This window comes from Callithrix jacchus, chromosome 8 (genome assembly GCF_049354715.1).
Source record: "Callithrix jacchus isolate 240 chromosome 8, calJac240_pri, whole genome shotgun sequence".
NCBI lineage: Eukaryota > Metazoa > Chordata > Mammalia > Primates > Cebidae > Callithrix > Callithrix jacchus.
The window spans coordinates 123429964-123454714 of NC_133509.1; the positions used below are offsets into that span (position 1 = coordinate 123429964).

Consider the following 24751-nt stretch of genomic DNA (forward strand, 5'->3'; position numbering starts at 1 on the left):
CACTGCAACCTCCGCCTTTCAGGTTCAAGTGATTCTCCTGCCTTACTGGTACTACAGATGCGTGCCACCATGCCTGGCTAATTTTTTGTATTTTTAGTAGAGATGGGGTTTCACCATGTTAGCTAGGATGGTCTCGATCTCCTGACCACGTGATCTGCTCACCTTGGCCTCCCAAAGTGCTGGGATTACAGGTTGGAGCCACTGTGCCCGGCCCTAATGATATTTTTTAAAAGTAAACCCTAACTAGTCACCTTCTGAAGGATAGTAGATACTCACTTATTGTCTTGAAAACTGAGTAAATAAAATAATTGAACATTTATGCTGTCTTTTCTGTAAGAATGGTGCCACTGGGTAACCCCATAGGACAGGAGTTGGCATCTGTTGGACCCAAACCGTGCCTGTTCATGTATATATTGTCCATGGCTATTTTCATACTACGACCTGAGTCGAATAGTTGCAGCAGACCATATAGCTTTCATGGCCTAAATAGCCAACCTCTGATGCAGTAGGTGAGAGAAGTGATTTCAGCTAATAAGAGAACAAGATGGTAGAATTAGAGTTTTGCTTTTAAGAGTGAAAACAATTGTTTTGTGCCTCTTGATGCAAAAGAACAAAATTTTAGTCTTGCCAAAAATGTAAACCTAAGTCATCAAGTATCTAGTCCAGTAGTCAGTTTGCAAGAAGTTACAGAGGTCAGAGGAATATGTTGGTTGAGCTACACCATGAGTGTGCAGCCGGCAAGGTAGTCTTTGGGACACTGTGGGTCGAATAGCCCGAGATTTTGAGATTGAAAGCCGCCGGGCACGGTGGCTCAAGCCTGTAATCCCAGCACTTTGGGAGGCCAAGGCGGGTGGATCACGAGGTCAACAGATCAAGACCATCCTGGTCAACATGGTGAAACCCCGTCTCTACTAAAAATACAAAAAATTAGCTGGGCATGTTGGCGTGTGCCTGTAATCCCAGCTACTCAGGAGGCTGAGGCAGGAGAATTGCCTGAACTCAGGAGGCGGAGGTTGCGGTGAGCCGGGATCGCGCCATTGCACTCCAGCCTGGGTAACGAGCGAAACTCCATCTCCAAAAAAAAAAGAGATTGAAAGCCAAATCAAAGTAAAATAAAAGGAGCAGGATTAAGCTGCAGTGGCGAGGGATACACAGTATATGTGAAATTGTAAAGAACCTCTAGACATTAATATAAAAGGCACATAGTGGTTGCTTTTGAAGAGGACTGATAAAGATGGAGCACACAGGGTAGGTAGCAGGTGAAGTTCTATCTTTTTTCTTGGGTGGTAGTCAGAAGGGTGTCTTGCCTTATGAAAATTCAGTAAGCTGTATGTTTGTGTGGTTTTCTATATTGTGCTTTTAAAAAAGAGGAATTGAATGTTGTGAGGTACTTTTGCTGATGAGGACTCTTGGTATTACTAGATTTATTCACGAGTGTGAAGTGGTACTGCAAGCAGTTGTTAACTGTTCATGTGCTTACTCACTGTTGTACAGTAAAATCTGTGGCAGGTTTTTAAAATCTAAACATGCATCTGTATTGGCATAAATTGTTGATAGCCTTTTTTCTTTTGTTTGAGCAAATAGCATTCTATCATTTCTCTGATGACTTTATTTTTGCTAGTGAACCCACCTCACAATATGTATACCTTTTTTTTTTTAATTGCATTTTAGGTTTTGGGGTACATGTGAAGAACATGCAAGATAGTTGCATAGGTACACACGTGGCAGTGTGATTTGCTGACCTTTTTTTTAATCTCGCCATCTATCTGTCACTAGAAGTTTATTTTGCCAATCTTTTCAAAGGCTTAACAACAATTATTCTGGCTTTATTGATTTTTTTTTGGTTTCTTTTTTTTTTGAGACGGAGTTTTGCTGTTGTTACCCAGACTGGAGTGCAATGGCACGATCTCGGCTCACCACAACCTCTGCCTCCTGGGTTCAAGCAATTCTCCTGTCTCAGCATCCCGAGTAGCTGGGACTACAGGTGTGCACCATCATGTCTAGCTAATTTTTGTATTTTCAGTAGAGATGGGGTTTCACCTTGTTGACCAGGATGGTCTCGATCTCTTGACCTGGTGATCCACCCAGCTCTGCCTCCCAAAGTGCTGGGATTATAGGCGTGAGCCACCGCTCCCGGCCTGACTTCTGCTTTTTTTTTTTAAGAGGTGAGTGAGGTCACACACTTCTCACCTAGGCTATAGTACAGTGACATAATTGTAGCTCAGTGCAACCTCTAACTCCTGGGCTCAAATGATCCTCCACCTCAGGGACCATAGGCACATGCCACCATGCCTAGCTAATTTTTAAGTTTTTTTTGGTAAAGGTGGAGTCTCACTATGTTGTCCAGGCTGATCTTGAACTCGTGAGCTCAAGCAATCTGCCCACCTCAGCTTCCCAAAGTCCTAGGTTTACAGGTATGAGCCACTGCACCTGGCCCAACTTCTCTTACTTTTAATTTATCCTTTTATATTTTACAAATATTCATCTCAGCCTTTTTCTCAAATGTAAGCATTTAAGCTGTAATTTTTTCTTGATGTGCCCTGTTTACTACATATGACAAGTTTTAATACGTCATGTTTTCATTATCAGAGTGTCTTTAATTTCCATTATAATTTTTATCATTGGCCCATGCATTATTTGAAAGTGTGTTTTTTATACAGTATTTGGAAGTGGTATGTGTATTTGTTTTTAATCCTTTTTACTATTTGCACTGACTTAATTGCACTGTGATTAGATAATGTAATTGTTGCAATGCCTAGTTTTTGAAAATTGTTAATTAACACTTGCTTAGTGCAATAATCAAGTTTATGCATCTTCCATGTGCATTTTGAAAGAAAGTAGACTAATTGTTGGATTGGGAATTTTACATTCATTCAGTAGATAAAGCTCTACTGTTAACATTATTCAGATCTTGACCTTGCTGAGTTTTTGTGCTGCTTGACTTACCACTTGAGAAAGGGTATTGGAATTGCCCAACATTATGACAAATTTATCTTAATTTCCTTGTACTTATATCACTTTTTGCTTTATTTTGATGTTGTTATATATTAATAGTGGGTGCATACATATTTAAATTTGTTAGGTCTTCTTTGCAAATTGAATCCTTTATCTTGATTTATGGCCCTCTGCAGCAAAAGATGTTTTTATCTTAAAGTCAGTTTTGTCTGATATTAATGCAGCCATTGAATTATATTAGCTTTATATATCTGGTTTCCCTGCCTTCGTTTTCAGTCTTCTCTCTCTGTTGGCCCTTGGACTGCACAAGTTTGAACTGTGTGGGTCCACTCATACACTTACATGTGGATTTTAAAAAATAAATATATTGGAAATTTTTTTTCATATGTGGCAATTTGAAAGACATTACAGATAGATGATATAACCTAGAAATACTGACAGAATTAAGAAAAATTTAGATGTCATGAATACATAAAGTATATGTAGCTACTAGACTTTTAACATTTATTTTCATGAAATATACGCAAATCTATTATGAAAAGTTTAAATTTATCAAAATTATGCACACACAGACTACATGATGCCATTTGTAGTTAAGAGAAATGTAAGCAAACATGAAAATGCAGTAGCCATATAAAATTCAGTGTAGTATATACTGTACTGTAATAATTTTGTAGTTATCTTCTGTTGCTTTATGGTGAGCTGAGGTGTTTTGAATGTCCATTTAAAATGCTGTGTGATGCTTACCATCTCTGTGCAAGCAGTTCAGCTCTCCCGTAAACTGTGTATTGCTGTAAAAGGTGATCTCACGGTTCTTAACGTATTTTTCATCTTGTTCCGTGCAATACTGTAAACCTTGAATAACACCAGGGGATCCATAATGAAGTGCTACTAGTGATGCTGGACTTCTCTTAAGAAGTAGGGAAAAGTCATGACGTTACAAGAAAAAGTTGAATTGCTCAATATGTACCAGAGATTGAGGTCTGTGTCTGCAGTTATTCACCATTTCAAGATAAATGAACTTAACATAAGGACCATGGTTAAAAGAAAAAGAAAAAATTTATGAAGCTGTCACTGGAGCTACATTGACAATAGGAGTAGTTAAATGTTTGGGAAGTCGAAAGTTATATGTGGGTTTCAACTTTTGTGGGGAAATGTTGTTAAAGCACTCATGTTGTTTAAGGATCATCTGTATATTGTATTTTATATCATAAAGCTAGATTTTATCTTTTAGTCTAATCTGAGTTTGCCTTTTATTGGAGCATTTAGACCAGTCACATTTATTACAATTATTGATACAGTTGGATTAGTTTCCATCATCATTTCTGATTTGTATTTTCTGTTTTTTCTCATTTTTTTTAAGGTTAATTAATTACTGTTATTGTTGAAAACCCTAACCCTGGTTCTACAATTATAAACTAGTTTACTATTTAAAATTACCATTTCTGTTCTTCTTTTTTTTTTTTTTTTGAGATATGGAGTCTTGGTCTGTTACCAGGCTGGAGTGCAGGGGCGCAATCTTGGCTCACTGTAAACTCTGACTCCCTGGTTCAAGCGATTCTCCTGCCTCAGCCTCCTGAGTAGCTGGGATTACAAGCATGAGCCATGACACCCAGCTAATTTTTGTATTTTTAATAGAGATGGGGTTTTACCATGTTGGCCAGGATGGTCTCGATCTCCTGACTTCATGATCTGCCCACATTGGCCTCCCAAAGTGCTGGGAATGTAGGCATGAGCCACTACGCTTGCCCATGCTGTTTTTTTTTTAAGTGGTTATCAGTGAAATATTACATGCAAATTTAATTTAGTATTCTAAAAGTTAATATCCTGACCCCATTCTCAAACAGTAAAAGGACTTTCGAATTTTTGAAGAGCTTCAGTCTTTACTCTCCTAATTTACTTTTCAGTGTTTCAATTTGATCTTTTTTAAATATATAAGTTGGACAACATTCTTGTAATTTTATCCAGGCAATGTTTTTTCAGGTTTACCTCCTGTTTATCATTCTACTTATTCTTAACATCTCTAAGTGTTATTTGGGGATCATTATTTTCCAATATTTTGAAGTATTTTTTTTTTGGAAGTTTCATTGGAACATGTCTGTTGGCAGTGTATTTTCCAAGAGTCTCTTCACCTGTGAGTGTTTTCTTTGTGTCCTTGTGCAGTAGTTTTGCTGGATACTAAAATCTAGGTTAATGGTTATTTGCTCTCCCACCTTATATATGTGATTATCCCATTGTCTTCTGCATTCCATTGTTGAGTGGAGTTCTGTCATTCTAACTGTCTGTCGTTCCTTTGTAGGTGATCTGTCCTTTTTCTCTGGCTGCTTTCAAGATCTTCTCTTTGTCTTTGATGTTCTGCAGTTTCACTACGATGTATCTAGGCGTGGATTTCCTTTTATTTTTCCTGTTTGGTATAATGTATGGAAAAATCCCATTTGTTTGAAATAAAATACTTTACATTATGAAATATATGCTCACCATAGAAAATTTGAGAAAACAAAACATATCAATGTAATATCTCCTGACAGATGAGAAAATAATCAAATAGTATAAAAAGATTGAAAATAAAAAGCAACATTCTTTGCTACATTCTTCTCTATACTGGTCCCATTCCTCAGAATCCTCCACTTTTAAATGCTTCAGTTCCCTTTTCCATGTTGTAATAATATGCTTTATACTGTTTCTTCATTGATGAACTATAGATAGTATCTGTTGATTTCTTGCTATATGTCAGGATCTAGCTCATTTATACTTTTCCCTTGCTTCCAAACTCATACAGCAAAATCAGTTTTTAATTCATTTATTGGTTACTTTAGTACTTGTAAGCAGTATACCTAAATATTTCTTGTCTGGTTATATTTTGGTATATTTTGACTTCTGAAAGATATGAACATTCACATTCTCCTTCAATTCCTTTTTTTTGGAGGTGGGGGAGGTTGAGTCTCAGTTTGTCACCCAGGCTGGAGTGCAGTGGGACAATCCTAGCTCACTGCAACCTCTGCCTCCTGGGTTTAAGTGATTCTTCTGCCTCAGCCTCCTGAGTAGCTGGGACTACAGCTAGGAGCTGTAGGAGCCTAGGAGTTTGAGACCAGTGTGGGCAACATAGACCCTCATCTATATATATATATTTTTTTAATATTTTTTAATTAGCTAGATGTGATGATATGCACTGGTAGTCATGGCTACTCTGGAAGATTGCTTGAGCGCTGGCGTTCGAGGTTTCAATGAGCTGTGCCATGCCTAGCTAATTCTTTATATTTTTAGTAGAGATGTGGTCTCACTATGTTGCCCAGGCTGGTCTCAAACTCCTGAGCTCAGGCAGTCTGCCCACCTCAGCCTCCAAAGTGCTGGGATTATAGGTGTGAGCCACCATGCCAGGCCCCTCCAGGTCTTATATTTTATTTCTTGCTGCCACCTACATTCTGTCCTGCCTCCACCTTTGAATTGCCACCTGTACTTTTACATTGTCAAAGCTGATCAAATTTACATTTTGTTTTCAACTTTAGTTAAGACTTAGTAGATTGACTCTAAGAGTTGATAAACAGTAAGCATTTACACTATTAAGACTATTTAGGCTGGGCATGGTTGGTGGCTCACACCTGTAATCCCAGCACTTTAGGAGGCTGAGGGTGGGAGCTTTGCTTGAGCCTAGGAGTTTGAGACCAGCATGGGCAACATAGACCTTCATCTATATATATATATATCTTTTAATGTTTTTTAATTAGCTAGATGTGATGATGTGCACCGATAGTCATGGCTACTCTGGAAGATTGCTTGAGCCCTGGCGTTCGAGGTTTCAGTGAGCTGTGATTATACCAGCCTGGGTGACAGAGCAAGACCCTGTCTCTAAAAACAAGAAAAAATTTAAAAAAATTTAAAAGACTATATAAGTATTTACTGCAGGGCCAAATTTATACTCTATTTCTTGCACGGCTTTGTGTAGGGACTCTCTAGGGTTTCTTTTTTTAATTTTTCCCCTTTCATACAGTTTTTTTTGTTTGCCTTAGGTTCTTCTTTTTTCCCTTCTTGTATTGCCTACCTGTACTGTAGCTTAAAAGTCTATCACTCTGTGCTTTGAATCTTTGGGTTTCCTGCCTGTTCTAGGTACCTTCCTCCTAGAGCCTCTCTCCTTCTTTTCTGACCTGACTGCTTACTCTAGGCCTACTCCAGGCCATCATCCTGGGATGTTCTCCTCCCCTGAGTCAGCTCTGCATTTCCTGAATTACATTTTGTCTTCTCCGTTCATTTCTCCATTTTATAATCACATCACGAAGAAACTCCTTAAGCAAGTATGGAAGGTTAATTTTCTGAGTGCTTGGAAATCTGAAGCTAGCCTTGTATTTTTTGATACTTTGGCTAGGTATGGAATTCTAGGTTGAAGTCATTTTCTTCAAAACTTTGAAGGCGTAGTTTGATTATCTTGAGGCTTCATTGTTTATGCTGAGAAGTGGTTGCCCATCTTATACCGTTGTGAAATATGTGGGAATTTTTTCTCTGGGAATTTTGTTTTGTTTTGTTTTGTTTTTCCTGTGTTCTTGGTGTCTAAAATTTCACTGTGATATTTCTAGATGCTAGTTAGATACATTGGGCACCCTTTTAATTTGAAAATCCATTTTCTTCAGTGAGAGAAATTCTCTTGCATTATTTGTTTTAAAATTTACTGACCTTGTTTTCATTGTTCTTTCATGGAAATTCTGTTAGTTGAATGATGAGCTCTTACTTTGTCCTGTCAGTTGTATATCTTTTCTCTTGTCATTTTTGACTTGGTCTTGTTGGTCTGCTCTTGAATACTTCCTTGACTTTGTCTTTAACCTCCTTACTGAACTTTTTAAAAATGTAGGCAAGCATATTTTTAAATTTCCACAAACTTTTTTTTTTTTCTGTTTTTCATAGTACCCTATTTTGTGGATACAGTATCATCTTAACTATGTCTGAAGATCCTAAGTAGAGGGAATTTTTTTTTTTCAAGGAATTCACTCGTTTCCTAATTAATGGAGTCAGAGTCAGAGTTTATGCTTTTTTTCTTGCCCTTTCATTTGTGGGATTTTCTTTCAACAACATATGCAGATACAGTTTTTAGTTTAAGGAAAGGTAATGCAGAGGCTTACTTAGAGTTGTGTTGTGGGCTGAGCTTTTTTTTTTTTTTTGAGACGGAGTTTCGCTCTTATTACCCAGGCTGGAGTACAATGGTGCGATCTCGGCTCACCGCAACCTCCGCCTCCTGGGTTCAGGCAGTTCTCCTGCCTCAGCCTCCTGAGTAGCTGGGATTACAGGCACATGCCACCGTGCCCAGCTAATTTTTTGTATTTTTAGTAGAGACGGGGTTTCACCATGTTGACCAGGATGGTCTCGATCTGTTGACCTCGTGATCCACCCGCCTTGGCCTCCCAAAGTGCTGGGATTACAGGCGTGAGCCACCGCGCCCGGCCAGGCTGAGCTTTTTCTGCAGGCAGGTTTATCTTTAAATGAAACAGAGAAGGAGCTGCATTTGGCCTTGCAGTTGTGGAGGAATTTTTTGGGGGAGCAGGTTGGTATGCTTACAGTCCCACTATTTGTCTGTTAAAAATATTTAAATTTTGTCTTTTAAATGTCTGTCTGTGGCAATACCATCACAAACCTTTTTCTCTGCCTTTTGTCCTCCTTGGTTTTTGCTCATTGCTCCAATCTCTCACAGTTGGATGACCCTTTGTTTCATCCAGATTCAAGGCTTTATATATCATCTCTGCACTATGACTGTCACATTTCTGTCGCCAGCCTGGACGTTGCTCTGAATTCCCAATTTCTGTTCAACCATTTTATATTTCTTCTTGGATATATAATAAATCATTCCAAACTTGTCCAAAACTCAACTATGAATTTTCCTCTCTAGTCTGTTCTTCCTGCAGTCTTCCTCATTTTATTTTAATGGCAACTTCACCTTTCCAGCTTCTGGGACAGAAACCTGTTGCCATTCCTTCACTCTCTCTCCTTTCCTTCCTCTTCCCCCTCTACGTCTGTCTCCCTCTTTTCCTTGTTCCACCTGTCTACCTCTACCTCCAGATTTGTGTAATTCACCACCGTTTATCACTTCTGCCTCTACCACCCATCAAAGTCACCGTCTGGTCGGACGTAGTGGCTTATGCTTGTAATCCCAGCACTTTGGGAGACGAAGGCCGGTGGATCACATGAGGTTAGGAGTTCAAGACCAGGCTGGTCAGCATGGTGAAACCCTATCTCTTCTAAAAATAGAAATGTTAGCTGGGCATGATGGCACGTTTACTCCGGAGGCCAAGGTACAAGAATCACTTGAACCTGGCGGAGGTTACAGTGAGCTGAGATCACATCACTGCACTCCAGCCTTGGCACCACAGCAAAACTCTGTCTCAAAAAAAAAAAAAAAAAGCAACAACAAAAAACAAAAGCAAAGTCACCATCTCTGATTTGCCTTGATTACTTGGTTATTGGAATAGTGTTCTTACAAGGTATGCCTGCTTTCAAACTTGCCTTCCTTCAGGCTTTTCCACAAAGCAGCAGAGTGATCCTTTAAACTGTAAATTAGATCACACTACTCTACAGCTTAGAACCCCCCGGGGGCTCCCTATCATACTGCAAGTCAAAGTCTTTTGCTGTTGCATCACTCACCTCCCTCCGTCTACTCTGGCTCCCTGTCGTTGCTGCTGCTTCTGCACACTGGCCTGCTTGTCCTTCAGGACATTTGAAGAGGCATGCATCTCAGATGCTTTTGCCCTCTCCTGGGAATGTTTACTTCCGGATATGCTTATGTCTCATCTATGTGTCATCTTTGATGACATCTTTCTCTGACCTGTCTCCCTCCTTTTTAAAGCTTTATTTTTCTCCATAACGTTTGTCACCGTCAAATACATAGTTTATGTTTTTGTAGTTTAGGTATTTTTTTGTCCAGACTTAGGTCTTTACTTGTCAACATGAAATGTTTTAACATATGTTTATTTTGGGGGTCGGTCTTGAGAGCTATGTCCTTCCCCATCTCAACAGAATCCATCCTTTTTGAGCGGGGATTTGTGTGTTTGTTGTATATGGATGTTACTGAGTGCCCAGAGCAGTACCTGGCACACAGTAGTAGCAGCTTAGTCAATGTTTGTTGTTTGAGTGGATGTCACTCCTGCCTTGCATCTAACCTGCAGTTTTCCAGGGCCTCATTTGCGGTTTTGTCTGCTCTGCCTGACAGCCAGTATTTGTCCGTATATTTTCTGTTATCCAGAGATAGTTGACATTTCATCTGCTCTGACCACCTTGTAACCCCCATCTCTAAATCAGTGATCTGTTGTATTTTTGAACTAACAATTTTTGTATAGTAGTCATTTTTAAATATGTATACCCAATATATATATATTTTATTTATGTACACATGCTATATTGGTATGCATGTTAGAAAAGATAAGAATAGAAATCCAAAGATCATAAGGTAGAGATGTAAATAGTAAGTTTTTAAATGCATTTTTATGGACTCTTCAGAAGGAGAGATTATAATTGTATAATTGTATGTACTTGATATATTGTGTTGGAGTGGAAGCACTGTGAAAGATTCTTAGTAAAGGGGGGATTTTATATTCCAAGAAAATGGAAAATCCCCTGCCTTCCTCAGAGGGAAGCATGCACTTAGAAGTTTGACTTGTATTAGTGTCGTCATCTAGGTATTTCTTATATCTGTGAACATGTGCACGCTTTGTATATAAAGTGGAATTACACGTTTACTTATGTACACATACACATGTACGTATAAAGCAGGAATTACACCACACAGAGCTCTCTGAGATGTGTTTTTTTGTTCCACTTAATGTATCAAGAGTCCTCGAGTATGGACCCAGGACCCAGACTGCCTAAGGTGCAGACCCAGTAGTTTACTAGTTGACTTAAACCTTTCTGTGCCCCAGTTTCCTAATCTATAAATGAAGGATAACAGTAGCACTTACTTCAGAGTTATTGGTAGAAGTGAATGTTAAAATACGTAAACTTTCTCTGCTGATGAATATTTATATTGGAGTCTTAGGAAGGGTCCTTGCTTATTTTCCATTCTAAAGTTGGGCTGGACACAGTGGGCTATATGAGTGCCATCAGATGGGCTCTTGTTTCTCTACGACCCGTTCTGTTAGACCTCTTTCCTACTTTTTCACTTGAGAGATTATTTGTCCTCTAGTGAGCCAACTGGTTTGCAGATGGTACTTGGCTGAGAGTGTCTTGCTGTTAATAGTTACTATGGATGTCCTGTGTCAGCTGGTTCTGTTAAAAAAAAAAAAAAAAGGCTGTGAATCCAAAGCCTTCTGAATTTTGAAAATTATTTTCTGTCTGGAATTTTGAAGGCTGATTCATATGGTGGAGGACTGAATACAGATTTTTATTTTATAAATTCCAGCACTTAGCATGTTCTCGATTCTATTATTGTAAGTGACATCTATTTGACTACGAAACCAAAGACTACAATTCTTTATAAGGATTCCTCTTTTTTTTTTTTGAGACATAGAGTCTCACTCTGTCACCCAGACTGCAATGCAGTGGTGTGATCTCACTTACTGTAACCTCTGCCTCCCAGGTTCAAATGATTCTTATGCCTCAGCCTCCCAAGTAGCTGGAATTACAGGTATGTGCCACCATGCCTGGCTAATTTTTGTATTTTTAGTAGAGACAGGGTTTCGCCACATTGGCCAAGCTGGATTCGAACCCCTGACCTCAAGTGATCCACCTGCCTTGGCCTCCCAAACTGCTGGAATGACAGGTGTGAGCCACCGTGCCTGGCCAGGATTCTTTTAGAAGAGGCTGTAGTGAGCAGCATCTACCAGCTTGCATCCCTGTATGTTTCATATTTTAAGTGTTTGCTTGGGGAGTAAACCAAAGTAAAAACGTCCTTTCTCAAATTAAGAACGCGGAAAGATTTACTATTTTTTTTTTTTTTTTGAGACAAAGTCTCACTCTGTCGTCCAGACTGGAGTGCAGTGGTACAATCTTAGGATCTCAGCTCACTGCAGCCTCCACCTCCCGGGTTCAAGCAATTCTCCTACCTCAGCCTCCCAAATAACTGGGATGACAGGCCCACATCACCATGCCCGGCTAATTTTTGTATTTTTGGTGGTGATAGGGTTTCACCAAGTTGGTCAGGCTGGTCTGGAACTCCTGACCTCATGATCCACCCACCTCAGCCTTCCAAAGTACTGGAATTACAGGCATGAGCCACCTTGCCCAGCCTGGAAGTCTTTACTATACCTAAGATAGCAGTAGTCCTCAAGTTAATCTATGGATTCAACTCAGTCTCTGTTTAAATCCCTGATTGCTTTTTTGTAGAAATCAGCAAGCTGATCCTAAAATTCATATGGGAATAAAAAGGGACCTAGAATAACCAAAATTATTTAAAAAGAATAATGTTGGCAAGGTTATGTCGCTCAACTTCAAAACTTAATACAAAGCTAGAGTAATCAAGACTGTGGTACTGGTGTAAGGTTGACCATACAGACCCATGGAACAGATTTGAGAATCCAGAAATGAATGCATACTTTCATGACCAATTGATTTTTGGCAGCGGTGCTAACAGTCTATTGACAAAAGAATAAGCTTTTCCACAGATGATGCTGGGGCAACTGAATATCCACATGGAAAAGAATGAAGTTGGAACCTCATGTCATATACAAAAATTAACTCAAAATGGATCAAAAACCTAAATATAAGATCTAAAACTATAAAACTTTAAGGGAAAAAAATAGATATGTTTTGGATTTGAGAACGATTTCTTCAATACGATACCAAAAGCACAAGCCACCAGAGGAAAAAAAGATAAATCGAACTTCATCAAAATTTAATATTTTTGTGTTTCAAAAGATACTATCAAAAAAACAAAGACAACCCACAAAATGGGAGGGAATATTTAAGAAACAGCTATCTAATAATAGTCTAGTATTAAGGTTGAGTTCCATTCTTAAATGTACACGATACTGTATTAGTGAAGTTGAATTCCATTATTACCAGATGTATCTTTAAAGAAGTTTGTTTGGATCATGGGTCCAGTTACTTTCTCTGCCTTCTCCCTCCAAAGGACTTCTCAGTCTCAGTAATGTTATATACTAATTTCAAGGGGAACTACAACTCAAAACAATTCAGAAATCTGAAGCTTAAAAATTAATGGTTTAGTTGATGAAAGGGGAAAAGTACATTTAATTCATATCATATTTAGGTGTAAAGCACTTGATGTTATATTGCTTAATAGCTCTTCAGTGTTCTCATCATATGAAGTAAATAATAGAAAATTCTTTGTGGGTCACATGTCTGTTTCAGCCAATCAGAAACCAGGATTATTTTGTATGTAATAATAGGGTTTGTTGGAAGAGGAGCTATATATATGGTAGGACTTAGAGGATAGAGGGCCCTGCATATTAGGCCTTCTTAGTTGTAGCGAAGAGGCAATTGGTCTGGTATGTTTAGCTTTTTCACATTTACTTTTGAGATCTGACTCTGGAAATGTACAACCCTACCCTATCTTTTACGTTACAGGTTAAGATGTTATTTGCTTTTAATACTAATTAAGATAGCAGCATTGATCACTGCTTTTACTTTTGATGAAATAACTTAATGAGCTGTGAAGAAAATGTTACCAGATTTTAAGGGAGAGAGAATTTTATGAAATGTCTTTGAGGTTACTATCACCTTTATGAGAATGTCTTCGAAGTTTCCATCACCACCTCTACTAGTTTTTCTTCCGTCGGAGCCAGTGGACTTAGGTTCCATAACGAGCTCCTGTTGTTCACTGAATGAGACAGTATTTCCTCCCTTTTAAGGAAAATAGCAGCTGATATCAATGAAATTAAAGGAATGAAAGCTGCTATTTTGACAGTGGAAGCAATCTGTTTGGTCTAAATGTTAGAGGGCCCCAGAATGAAGCAAAACTTTCATCTTTTGAGGTTACAAATGAGTGAATATTCAGCAACATCTGAATACAATAGACAGTTTGAAGATCTTAAAGAAGTTACTGAATCACAGTCAAGACCTACTGATGTAAAAATAATTGGCTTCCTTAGAAACGTTGAGAAAGGTAAACTCTTAATATACAGTATCTTCTGGGTACTCATCCTTTTATCTGTATCTTTCCACGTGTGTAGCTCTGATATGGAGGGAGCAAGTTACAGAGAACTTGAATTTTTCATGGACCTTTAATGACAAATTTGGATTCTGCTTGATTTAACTTAGAAACCTAGAATTGATCAGAATTCCATCCTCTTTAATTGAACTCTCTAAAACGATGTTTTGAAAAGATAGATGAACCTAGAGCAATAAAGCAAGACTTGAAATGTGAAAGAGTCGTCTTTCATGTATCTGTGTGAAATTATTTTAAAATGCCCGATTCTTTCATCATCTACTGTTTATGTGAAGTCCTGTTGCAGTATTTGGATTGAAAGAGCCTTCTTCCTGTAACCTTTTACCTCAGTTCTCCAAGCTTCCCACAGGAATACAGCTTGACCTAAGTGACATCTTGGTTACAGTTCCTCAGAATGTGTACTTTTTTCGGTAATAATTCTGGAAGGAATTCACATTTTTGGGATGCACCAATAAAATGTCTTATAACATATGTTTTAAAAGAAATCACCTGATAAAATTTCAAATTGGGTATATCTTTTAAAATTTAAAAACACCTTTTAATGAAATGTGTTTGGTGGGAGATTGCCCACTACATCTTCGCACTGAGTAAGCAAAGCCTGTCCTTGTGAAGCCAACTGTAATGGATGTACCAAAAATTAGGATGTGGACATCTTAATAAGATTTCAGTATTTGCAACCCTATCAATTACGTCCCTTTGTGCACTGTAGTGCATTACCTTATAATGAGCAAGTGAGTGTCTGATGTCTGCTAAGCACTGTGGGGCTGCAGAAAAGTGTGACGTTCTCCCATCCTCAAGGACCTTAACACCAAATGGAAGAAAGAGAAAATCACTTCTTTGACCCTATTTTGTGCAGACTACTGAGCATATTATTATTAGAAATTGTGAACCTAATATTAGAAATTAATGTTATGAACCTGTTTTAGAAGAAATAAGTAGTTGAACATCTTTTCTTGTGGGAGAGCCAAACAGCTACTATCACGCTTCCTGACATCTGGTGTGGACTCCAGAGCTGACTGTCTTGTTTTCTTAGCATGCATCGAAGCCCATAGTTTGTCTTTTAGGAACTCTATATTTAGATGATTCTAGAGTGTTTTGTTTTGCTATTTGTTACCTTCAAAGGTCATGGGTGAGTGAGTCGTGATGGTAAGAGCCCAGGTGATGGAGGGAGGTGCGTGCCATCTTTATTTTGCAGTTGTCTGTGATGTGAGCTGCTGGGCCACAAGGTGCCTCTCCCTGGATTTTTCACCCTTTACCACCTTTACTTTCCCCGCAGAATTCAAATCCAGGAAAACTGATATCCCCACAGAGGGAGAACCAGGAGTGCCTTATGTCGGCACTCTCAGTTTAACCCTGAGGACAGCCTTTTTTGTCTTACAGGATATCCTTTGGTCCATAAATACTACTAAATTTCATTGCTGAAGCTTTAAGTTACTTTTAAGACTTTCAGTTAAGAACCCAGAAGGATTGATTTTTGGGAACCACATGCTCGTATTGTCTGTGTTGTAAGCTTAGTGAAATTTTAAAATTTATATTCTAGGAACTCAATAGAGGCAATTATTATGCCGACTACAAATTGACCCAGTAATGGCAGAAACTCTGCAGATCAGTTGGGGTTGGTAATGTTTATAGTTGTACTGTGATCTAGCAATTTCAGTTGCCATTTCCATTTCTTACACCCCATTTAATGTATCTCATTATCTCTTAGATCCTGCCCTAAGATGTTATATTTAGATCTGTGAAAATATTTTAGGGCCAGGAGATAAGATCTGCGTTTTCTTCATGTTATGTAGTGTTTTAATATTTTGCCTCATTGGAAAGCTTTGTTCCGTTCACACCATTCCACGTGTGTCCCTAGCACTGTTGGCTGTCACTCTCTTGCTGTCAGGAATGACTTGAATTTCTGACTAGTCCTCTTACTCCACCCAGCTTTTGCCATTGCCATGAGTGACTTTTGTATCCTCTTTTTCACCTGGTTAGCCTTATCTTCTTGTACTTCACTTTGGAATCTTATCACCAGGGCCACACCTGGAACTTGTTCTAGAGCCACTTTAGTTTACCTGTTTTCCCTCCTCTTCCCACAGACACACATGCCAAGCGCTACTTCAGGACTGGAGCTGGCACCTTGGTTTTTATTGTCTCTGTCCTCAGTGCCCAGCCCCTGGAAGATGTATGTTCAGTGTCTTAAGAATGACTGCAGGAATGTCTCTCTCATTGCTTGATTTCCTTCCTTCCCTTCCCTCCCTCCCCCCTTTCCTCCATCCCTTCCTTCCTCCCTCCCTCCCTCCTTCCCTCCCTTCCTGCCTTCCTCCCTTCCTCCCAAAAAAAAAAAGAATAACTGCAGGATAAACACAGGCAACCATTAGCGACCCAGAATCATCTCAGTCCTGTTTCCCCTAAGTCTGTCCTTTGTGGGATGCTCTGGTCCCTTGACCTCTCCCAGTTAGTCCCTTCCTAGATTTTCTTTCCCTTCAGTCAGGACTCCACAGTGAGTCACTTTGTTCCTGACCCTTCCCCAGCTTTCCACCTCAGAAAGTGTGCTATACCTTCTCAAGGGTCAGCCTCCACCAGAGCCCAGATCCCACCAGATTGGTGAGCACTGACATGTCACTGCACTCCTCCAGCTTCATCCTCTGCCTCTTCTCTTCTGTCTGTAGAGGTGTTCAGACATTGCTCTCTCATCTCCCAGCAGTCCGTCCTGCCTCCTACACAGGAGGCTTTAAAAAGGTTGGCAGCCAGCCGGGCGTGGTGGCTCAAGCCTATAATCCCAGCACTTTGGGAGGCCGAGGCGGGTGGATCACGAGGTCAACAGATCGAGACCATCCTGGTCAACATGATGAAACCCCGTCTCTACTAAAAAAAAAAAAAAATACAAAAAATTAGCTGGGCATGGTGACGCGTTCCTGTAATCCCAGCTACTCAGGAGGCTGAGGCAGGAGAATTGCCTGAACCCAGGAGGCGGAGGTTGCGGTGAGCCGAGATCACGCCATTGCACTCCAGCCTGGGTAACAAGAGTGAAACTCCGTCTCATAAAAAAAGGTTGGCAGCCAAGGTCTGTGTGTGGGATCCACTTCAGTAGCTCTTGTGCATGTTTTCTGTTTCCTGGTGCTTTTCATTGTATCATAGTGCACGCAGTTTGAAACATCAGGGAGTTCTGTGATGCTTATGAATGACTGCAGTCCTTAGCTCCAATCACATTTTTTTATTCTAAGAGCCCTTTGTTTCCTCATATTCTATTACTTTTTAAAAAACATACTGATTTTGTTTTATGTATGCAATACTTTTTGTTATTTCTCTGAGGATATGAAAAGTTGTTTTGACATTTTTCCCCCTCCCTGCTTGGTCTTGTTTTCTGTAAGTGGTCTGTTTTGGTTGTCTTTTATGCTGGAGGTTTCTCTCTGATGTTTGGGGATCCTAGGTGGTCTTACATTTAAGAGTGGAGCACTCAGAAGCTCACTGGTACTCTGGGTTCATGAGTTGGGGCACGGGGTGCTCTGACTTTTTATTTGAAAATAGATCCTGTGTTGGGAAGCGATTTCTCTTGCCTGTCTAGTTTGGGGGCACCTTGATGGCACTGCCTTTAAGTCTTTGCTCTCAGGCTGGTCAGCTTCTCCCATAAAAGGTTTTTCAAGTAACAGCCTCGTAGTTAGAGTTCTGGGAGCTTAAGTGCGGATAGAAGGCTGTGGGAGGCACCTCAACATTAATTATTATGTAATGTTTACATAACCCTTCCCCCACCATTGTCACTTCAGTGCTGCTTTCATCATGGCTGGTGTCTCTTGGTCCAGGGACTCTGTTGTTACCCTCTGAAGAGTCTAAAGCTCCACTTTCTCCGAGGGAGAGTGCATGCAATGGGTAAAGTTTCATCAGGAAATCTAATTGCCTTTAGAAATTTTTAACAGTGTGCATCCAGTTGATTTTGTTGTAGCATCTTTCTGGCAGAGACCCTGATTACTTCATCCATAGACTTCTACGAGAATCTACAGGAAAGCATATCACCAGTCATCCCAGGTGTCTTCAGTGTAGAGGTTGGGATTGGTGTGGCAAGGACCAAAACCAAGAAAACAGTGGCTGGGCATGGTGGCTCATGCCTGTAATCCCAGCACTTTGGGAGGCCAAGGTGGGCAGATCACTTCAGGTCAGGAGTTCAAGACCAGCCTGGCCAACATGGCAAAATCTGATCTCCTCTAAAAAATACAAAAGTTAGCCAGGCATGGTAGTGTATATCTGTAATCCTAGATACTCGGGAGGCTGAGGCAGGAGCATCACCTGAACCCAGGAGATGGAGGTTGCAGTGAGCTGAGCTCACACCACTGCACTCCAGCCTGGGCAACAGAGCAAGACTGTCTCAAAGAAAACAGTTACCTGGAATTAGAGTTCAAGACCTAACTGCTTCTCAGAGGAACTAACTAACACCTCCAACGCCTCTTTTTTGCCTGTCATCTCTCTCATTTCTTCCCAAGGTCCCTTTTACTGCCAGTTCCTCAGCCTTTGGAGAATCTTGTGGTCTGAATAGGATTGCTTCATTATTGCCTTAGAATTCAGCTTTTACAGATCCTTTTAGTTCCTGATCATCTGTTTTTCACTTTCAAAATGTCTTTGTACACCTACTTTCTTAGTGAGTTTTTAAAACATAAAACCCTTATGGACATTTTTGTGGGCTTTCATGAGGGAACAAAAAGTAAATGCGTGGACTCAGCCTGTGGTCTTTTACTTAGAAGATGTTACTCCGTCTGGTCTCCATGTGACCCAGGCTGCTGACTTTCGGCTTGCAGAGAGGTGTGTGGGAGGGATAGTTCTGCTGCACGGTTTTCTAAACCCTGGAGTGTATTACACTTGGCTTCCCATACTTTCTCCAAGCTTTGACCTTTTGGCTTCCAGGATTTCACTGTCTGCATTCTTCTCCTTCCCTTTCATTCTCATGTATCAGCTCCTCTCCTCCACTCCTCCTTCAAAGGTTAGCTTTGCGCTCTCCCACCTTCAGCATTATTTTCATCTCTTCTGTGAAACTAGCAGAACTCGTTTGTCTTAAAAAGTGCAGGGTGGTGGCAAGGAGTGAAGGTGCCCCCTGGACCATTGGGCCCGTCTTTGATAGTGGTGAGACCTTGGTGAATCATTTAATAACTTGGAGCTGCAAATGGTCATCTATAACATGGGAGGAAAACTACTTTTTTTTAGGCTTTGAGTGAGGATTCAATGAGAAACGGCCACCTAAGTATGTTAAACACTCCTTTGTCACCTTCAGTTTGACTCAGCGTCTTCTGTACCTCCACCTACAGGTCAAATCTGAATTTTTACTTCCTCTTAAACATGGAGAGTCCCACAAAGACTTTAAATAAATCTAACATTGAAATGTACCTTTGTCCTCTTTAACTTTGCTCTTTTTCCTTTCCTAAGTTTCTCTCCCAGCTTTCTCTTCCACCTGTCTCCCTTTACCATCTGTACTCCCCTTGCTGGGGAAGGCGGGTGTGCCCCTTCCCAAGATGGAGTATGTCTTCTCTTCCTCTCAGCTGTATGGGACCAGGACAGATGGTGGGGAATCTTTTCATTCAGAGCCTCACCCTCTCTCCTGGCAACAACAGGTCAAGGATTCTGGTTCGTTCTTAACACTGTCTGTTTTTCTAAAAACCAATTTGATCAGGTCACTTCCCTTCTTAGGACCTCTCTTGATTTCTTTTTTCTTTTTTTGGTTTGAGATGGGGTCTCCCTCTGTCACTCATGCTGGAGTGCAGTGGCACAATCATGCTCATTGTAGCCTTGACCTCTTAGGACCAAGCACTTCTCCCACCTCAGCCTCCCAAGTACCAGGTAGGTGGGACTACAGGCATGTGCTGCCACACCTGGCTGGTTTTTTTTTTTTTTTTTTTTTTTTCTGGTTGATGAGAGGTCTCACTATGTTGCCTAGGCTGGTCTCAAACTCCTGGGCTTATGGAATCCTTGTGCCGTGACCTCCCAAAATGCTGGGATTATAGATGTCAGCCACCATACCAGGCCTCTTGATTTCTGACTATGTAGAAACCAGAATCCAGAGTCACTGAGGAATAGAAGAAAATTTATTATATATGTCAGCCTTCCTTGCCATGCACCGCTGATCCCACCACACACACCCAGACATTCCACATTGTAGCCTTTCACAGATACCTTCGGCCTTGTGAAAGTCCCTTTCCTTCTATGTGCGTTTTCCTCTGCCTCAAGTGCTGTGTTTGTGCCTCTGACTCTCTTCTCGTTTATTCCTGCTCATTCCTTTATTGCCAACTTCAGATGTTCCTCCTTGGTAAGCTTTTCTTTGGTTCTTGGCTGGAATGGGCTGCTCTGTATTCTCAGCACCTTGTTGGCATTCCTTTTGGGTCATGCTGTTCTGAAATTGTGTATGTGTCTATTTTTCTCTTTTACTTGTGTACCTAGCTCAGTTCTCTTAGTTGTTCAGTAAATAACTCAGTGAATGAATGTGAATGAATATCTTGTGAATTTTGGTCTCTAAGCTTTAAAAGAAATGTATTAACTTTAGTCTGTTGATGGCATATTGACAGGTCATCCATATCCATTCTGGGTTGTAGGTCTTGGCATATTTTATAAAATAGCCTTAAGCATATTGTAGATGATGTGAGCTTATGGGTTTTGCATTAAAGGCCAGTGTTTTTCTTGATACGCATGTGTAAGTGCCCATTCATCTTTCAGTTCCCTTTAAAAGTCCTCGGACTGCAACCAGTTGGAAATTATGCCACTTGAATTCTTTTTATCAGGACGTGATTCTTAGCTGTAAGTGGTACTGTGTGAGGTGAACAAACCAGATTTTTGAAAAGTGGTTCAGTAGTCTATTATAATTGTAGGGAGCCTTACGACTCAGATTCTCCAGGTTTTTAGAAGAGACTGTTGCACTTTAAGGGTATATTGTTAAGACCTCATTAGATGCCTCACCTGAGAACCTTTCTCTGCTCTAGGTAGGGAGTGTTAATCAAAATCACTTGTACTGTTCCCTGGAGGAAAGGGCTCTTTGAGTTCTTTGAAAACATGTTTGGAATAGAATTACAGCCCTATTTTCCTGAGTGGAACCAGTTGTGATTTTCCTTTGAAATAATTTGAATATATAAAAGATTGACGTTCTTCTCACATGTATGATGTTGGGAATGCAAGGTATATTCAAAAGTAAACATTTGTGGCCAATTTTTTTGGCTCAGATTACTATGACATGGAATCCATGGTCCATGCAGACACAAGATCATTTATTCTGAAGAAGCCAAAGCTGTCTGAGGAAATAGTAGTGGCACCAAACCAAGAGTCGGGGATGAAGACTGCAGATTCCCTTCGGGTACTTTCAGGACACCTTATGCAGACACGGTAGATGGTTTCTTTTTCTTGTGTAGTTAATTTGTGTGATTAGATAGTACAGGTTAATCATTCATTTGCAGTTTTCCTCCTCCCTGCCCCAGCCCCTAGTAGAATGCTTTCAGTGATTCAGTAGCTAGCCTATGAATAGTTAGCCAAATTCAGTTTTCAAGAATTCCAGTTCATCTTTCTTGTTCCGAAATCCATTAACCCACAAAATAGAGCTCAGTGTATGATTTAACTCTATTAAGATTCTTTTCTTTATGCAAATTCAGGAAATGCAAGTTTAAAAGCCAACTGACCCTAAGCAGATCAGGTTTGGGTGATTTTTTATCCTTAGAAAATTGACTGATTCTATAAAGGAGCAGACATACAGATAATGAATTAGCATAAATGCTGCTGGCCCTTGTGTTCTGAACATTGATGCTAATTTTTTGGTTTATTTCCATGTTGACCCTATGAGGATCAAATGGGTAATGGGGTCAGGCTTGAGGGGAGATTGTCCTTAGTAAGTGCAGGCCAGAGGGTCACTGGCAATGATGCCACTGTGACTGGCCTTGGTCATTGTATATTAGTAGGGAACCCCCCCCTCAGTGCTGCACCTGGAAGCCTTACCTAGTCTTTTTTTATTGAACCAAACACTAAGCAAGGGAGTGATAGTTCTACTGAAGAGCACTTGAGGGGGCTCAGCATTTTGTGTTTGTTTCCCTAATTCTATGGTATTTTTTATCTGTCTGGCAGAGATCTTGTACAACCAGATAAACCTGCAAGTCCCAAGTTTATAGTGACGCTGGATGGTGTCCCCAGCCCCCCAGGATACATGTCAGATCAAGAGGAGGACATGTGCTTTGAAGGAATGAAACCCGTAAACCAAACTGCAGCCTCAAACAAGGGACTCAGAGGTCTCCTCCACCCACAGCAGTTGCAGTTGCTGAGCAGGCAGCTTGAGGACCCAAATGGTAGCTTTTCCAACGGTGTGTTGAGAGCTCAGATTTTCAGGGTGCTGTCATTGTCAAGGGAATCTTTGACTTCTTTCTCTACCTTGAATGAATATTGGTTAAAGGCCTTGCTTTTATTTATATTCAGTAATGGCCTTTTTTCTTCTTTCAGACAAAACCACCTTATATTTCAGACTCTTTTTTCTGTGTCTGTTTCATAGGTGGGCTGTTACTCCAGTGCAAAAATGGAGTTCAGCCATGGAACCTAAGAGTCCTCCTCCTCATGCTGGCTAAAGGATGAACCGTCGTTCTTGATGCCTTGTTTACCTTTTTATTTTCCTCAGAAACTGTCCTGCCACTTTGCCCTTTTATTGGTAATAGTCTCTTGTAATTAACTTGAGAGAAAATTTTAGATTTGCTGCTATTTCTACCTCAGTGAAATTTCTTTGAAAGGAGTTTCTCACTTACTCTGTCAGGATACTTCTTGGAACTGTTTAGATTAATGTTGGAGAGTAATATTTAGCAGAACTCAGATGAACTTAATTCAGATAGCACCACACTTTTAGGCAGGTGACAGTTTCTTATCACCGCTTCTTCTCTCACTGGGTATCAGTGGCAACACTGATGATTTTCATTCACAATAGAGAATGGTAATTATGTTCCTCATATCCTCTAAAATTTTCAGAAACACCTCTTCATTGGCAGGAGGGATCATTACTGAATCTTAAAAGTGTGCAGATTCAGGTGAAAAACAGTAATGGATTTTGAAACATTTCCTGGATTAGTCCTCTTCTTGGAAGATATTTCTATGAAAATGTATTGACTGCCTTTTTAGATCACTAAAAATAGACTCCAGAGGGAGATCATATGTTAGTGGAGCAATAACACTTAGCTTTATTTTAACTGGATGCGTTTCCTGTGGACCAGTGACGTGGTGGTGTGGTTTTGATTAGTGGAGGGAGTTGAAAATCTGACCCTATCAACAGGAAGAAAAACTTAAAAATAGTAAAAGCTGCAGTAATCAGGCAGTACAGATTTCTTGACTCTGTATGTTTTGTCTAAAGAGAAAACTCCAGTGTTTTTACAACTCTTGATTTTTCAATTTGGTAGTATAATTTTTTGGTGTGCTAGGATCCGATTTCATTTTAAATGTAGATGTCCATATGAGGTTTTATGGGGGGTATACATGTAGCAGCAGTGACACTGTAAATAACATGTTAGTAAACATTCTTGCCAGGGCCGTGGCCACTGTGCTGACAGCTGTGATGAGTGGTGAGCCTCCTTTCCACTGCTTTGACTGGGGACTCAGTGATTTGCTGCTGCTCAAGGATGAAGCTTTGTCAGAATTAGCACATGGGTCTGGCTGGAGAGACTCCCGCAGAACAGTTCTCAGGAGTCTCCAGCCTCTGTACCTCTTCCCTTGTGAGCAAGGAGTCTGAAACTGCAGTTGCTTCTGGTTGGTTTTATGTTGGGTTGTTTCAAACAGCAACATCTGTTTCAACCTGCTGCCTTTTCATTCACTAACATATGGCAGCACAGATTTTATAGCCCTCCTTTTTTTTGAGATGGAGTCTCTTTCTGTCCCCCAGGCTAGAGTGGTGTGATCTCAGCTCACTACAACCTTCACCTCCTGGGTTCAAGCCATTTTCCTGCCTCCGCCTCCCAAGTAGCTGGAATTACAGGCACCATCATGCACCATCATGCCTGGCTAATTTTGGTTTAAGTAGAGACGGGGTTTCACCATGTTGGTCAGGCTGGTGAGGTCAGCTCCTGACCTCAAGTGATCTTACTCACCTCAGCCTTCCCAGAGTGCTAGGATTACAGGCATGAGCCACTGCACCCAACCTATAGCTTTCAATAAAAAGTGAATCTGCCTCTTAAAATTTGAAAAGGAAAAGTTTTAATAGCTTACAAAGTCAGTGTCAGCCAGTGAAATGACTGATAGAAACATTATCACTTAATGCTTCTATCAGAAACATCATTTCTTTGTAAAGTAATACTTTGATAATAAAGGTTCTTTGTAAAGTATTATATTGTTCTTGATTATCTAGCTACTTTACTTCCCCGCTAGGCTTCTTTTGGGTATTCTCTTAATCTTTTATTTGTACTGGGTTCTTGTGTATGTATTACAGTCTCCTGTGTGTAATTTATTATAGGAAAAAGGCCAGACACATTTACTCGGCAGGGATGACACAAAAAAAACATTTAAAAGTCAGTGAAACTCCAGTCATCTCAGATTTTCTTTGGAACTAAGAATATTCTTGTATCTTAGAACTAAAATGATTTTTACTGTTTTTTTTTTTTTGGAGACAGGGTCTCACTCCCATTGTCCAGGCTGGAGTTCAGTGGCACAGTCAAGGCTCACTGCAGCCTCAGCCTCCCAGGCTCAAGTGATTCTCCCACCTCAGCCTCCTCCGTAGTTGGTTACTACAGGTGC

General features: G+C 40.2%; 1 protein-coding gene and 1 long non-coding RNA gene across 13 annotated transcripts in view; one reads left to right on the forward strand and one right to left on the reverse strand.

Annotated features, from left to right (window-relative positions):
- The window catches only part of ZC3H14 (zinc finger CCCH-type containing 14), a 51391-nt gene that overhangs the window by 18816 nt on the left and 7824 nt on the right, over nt 1–24751 (forward strand). For 5 of the 12 annotated variants that reach the window (XR_013521454.1, XM_035261251.3, XM_078335583.1 and 2 more), the window contains exons 10-11: nt 21229–21388; nt 22118–22350. The exons of 3 other annotated variants lie outside the window; for them this stretch is intronic. Coding sequence is in view for 7 of the 9 variants with exons in the window: in XM_035261251.3 (XP_035117142.1) it covers nt 21229–21388; nt 22118–22350 (393 nt within the window). In the remaining 2 variants the exon portion in view is untranslated. The remainder of the gene's footprint in view (nt 1–21228; nt 21389–22117; nt 22351–24751) is intronic. 4 more of the 12 variants (XR_013521455.1, XM_078335584.1, XM_017977279.4 and 1 more) reach the window with 1 other exon arrangement.
- LOC118145012 (uncharacterized) lies at nt 11150–16733 on the reverse strand. The gene is made up of 3 exons (XR_004730062.3): nt 16597–16733; nt 14768–14851; nt 11150–11193 (listed from the first exon to the last, which is right to left on the reverse strand). It is a non-coding gene; the product is annotated as an uncharacterized LOC118145012 (long non-coding RNA).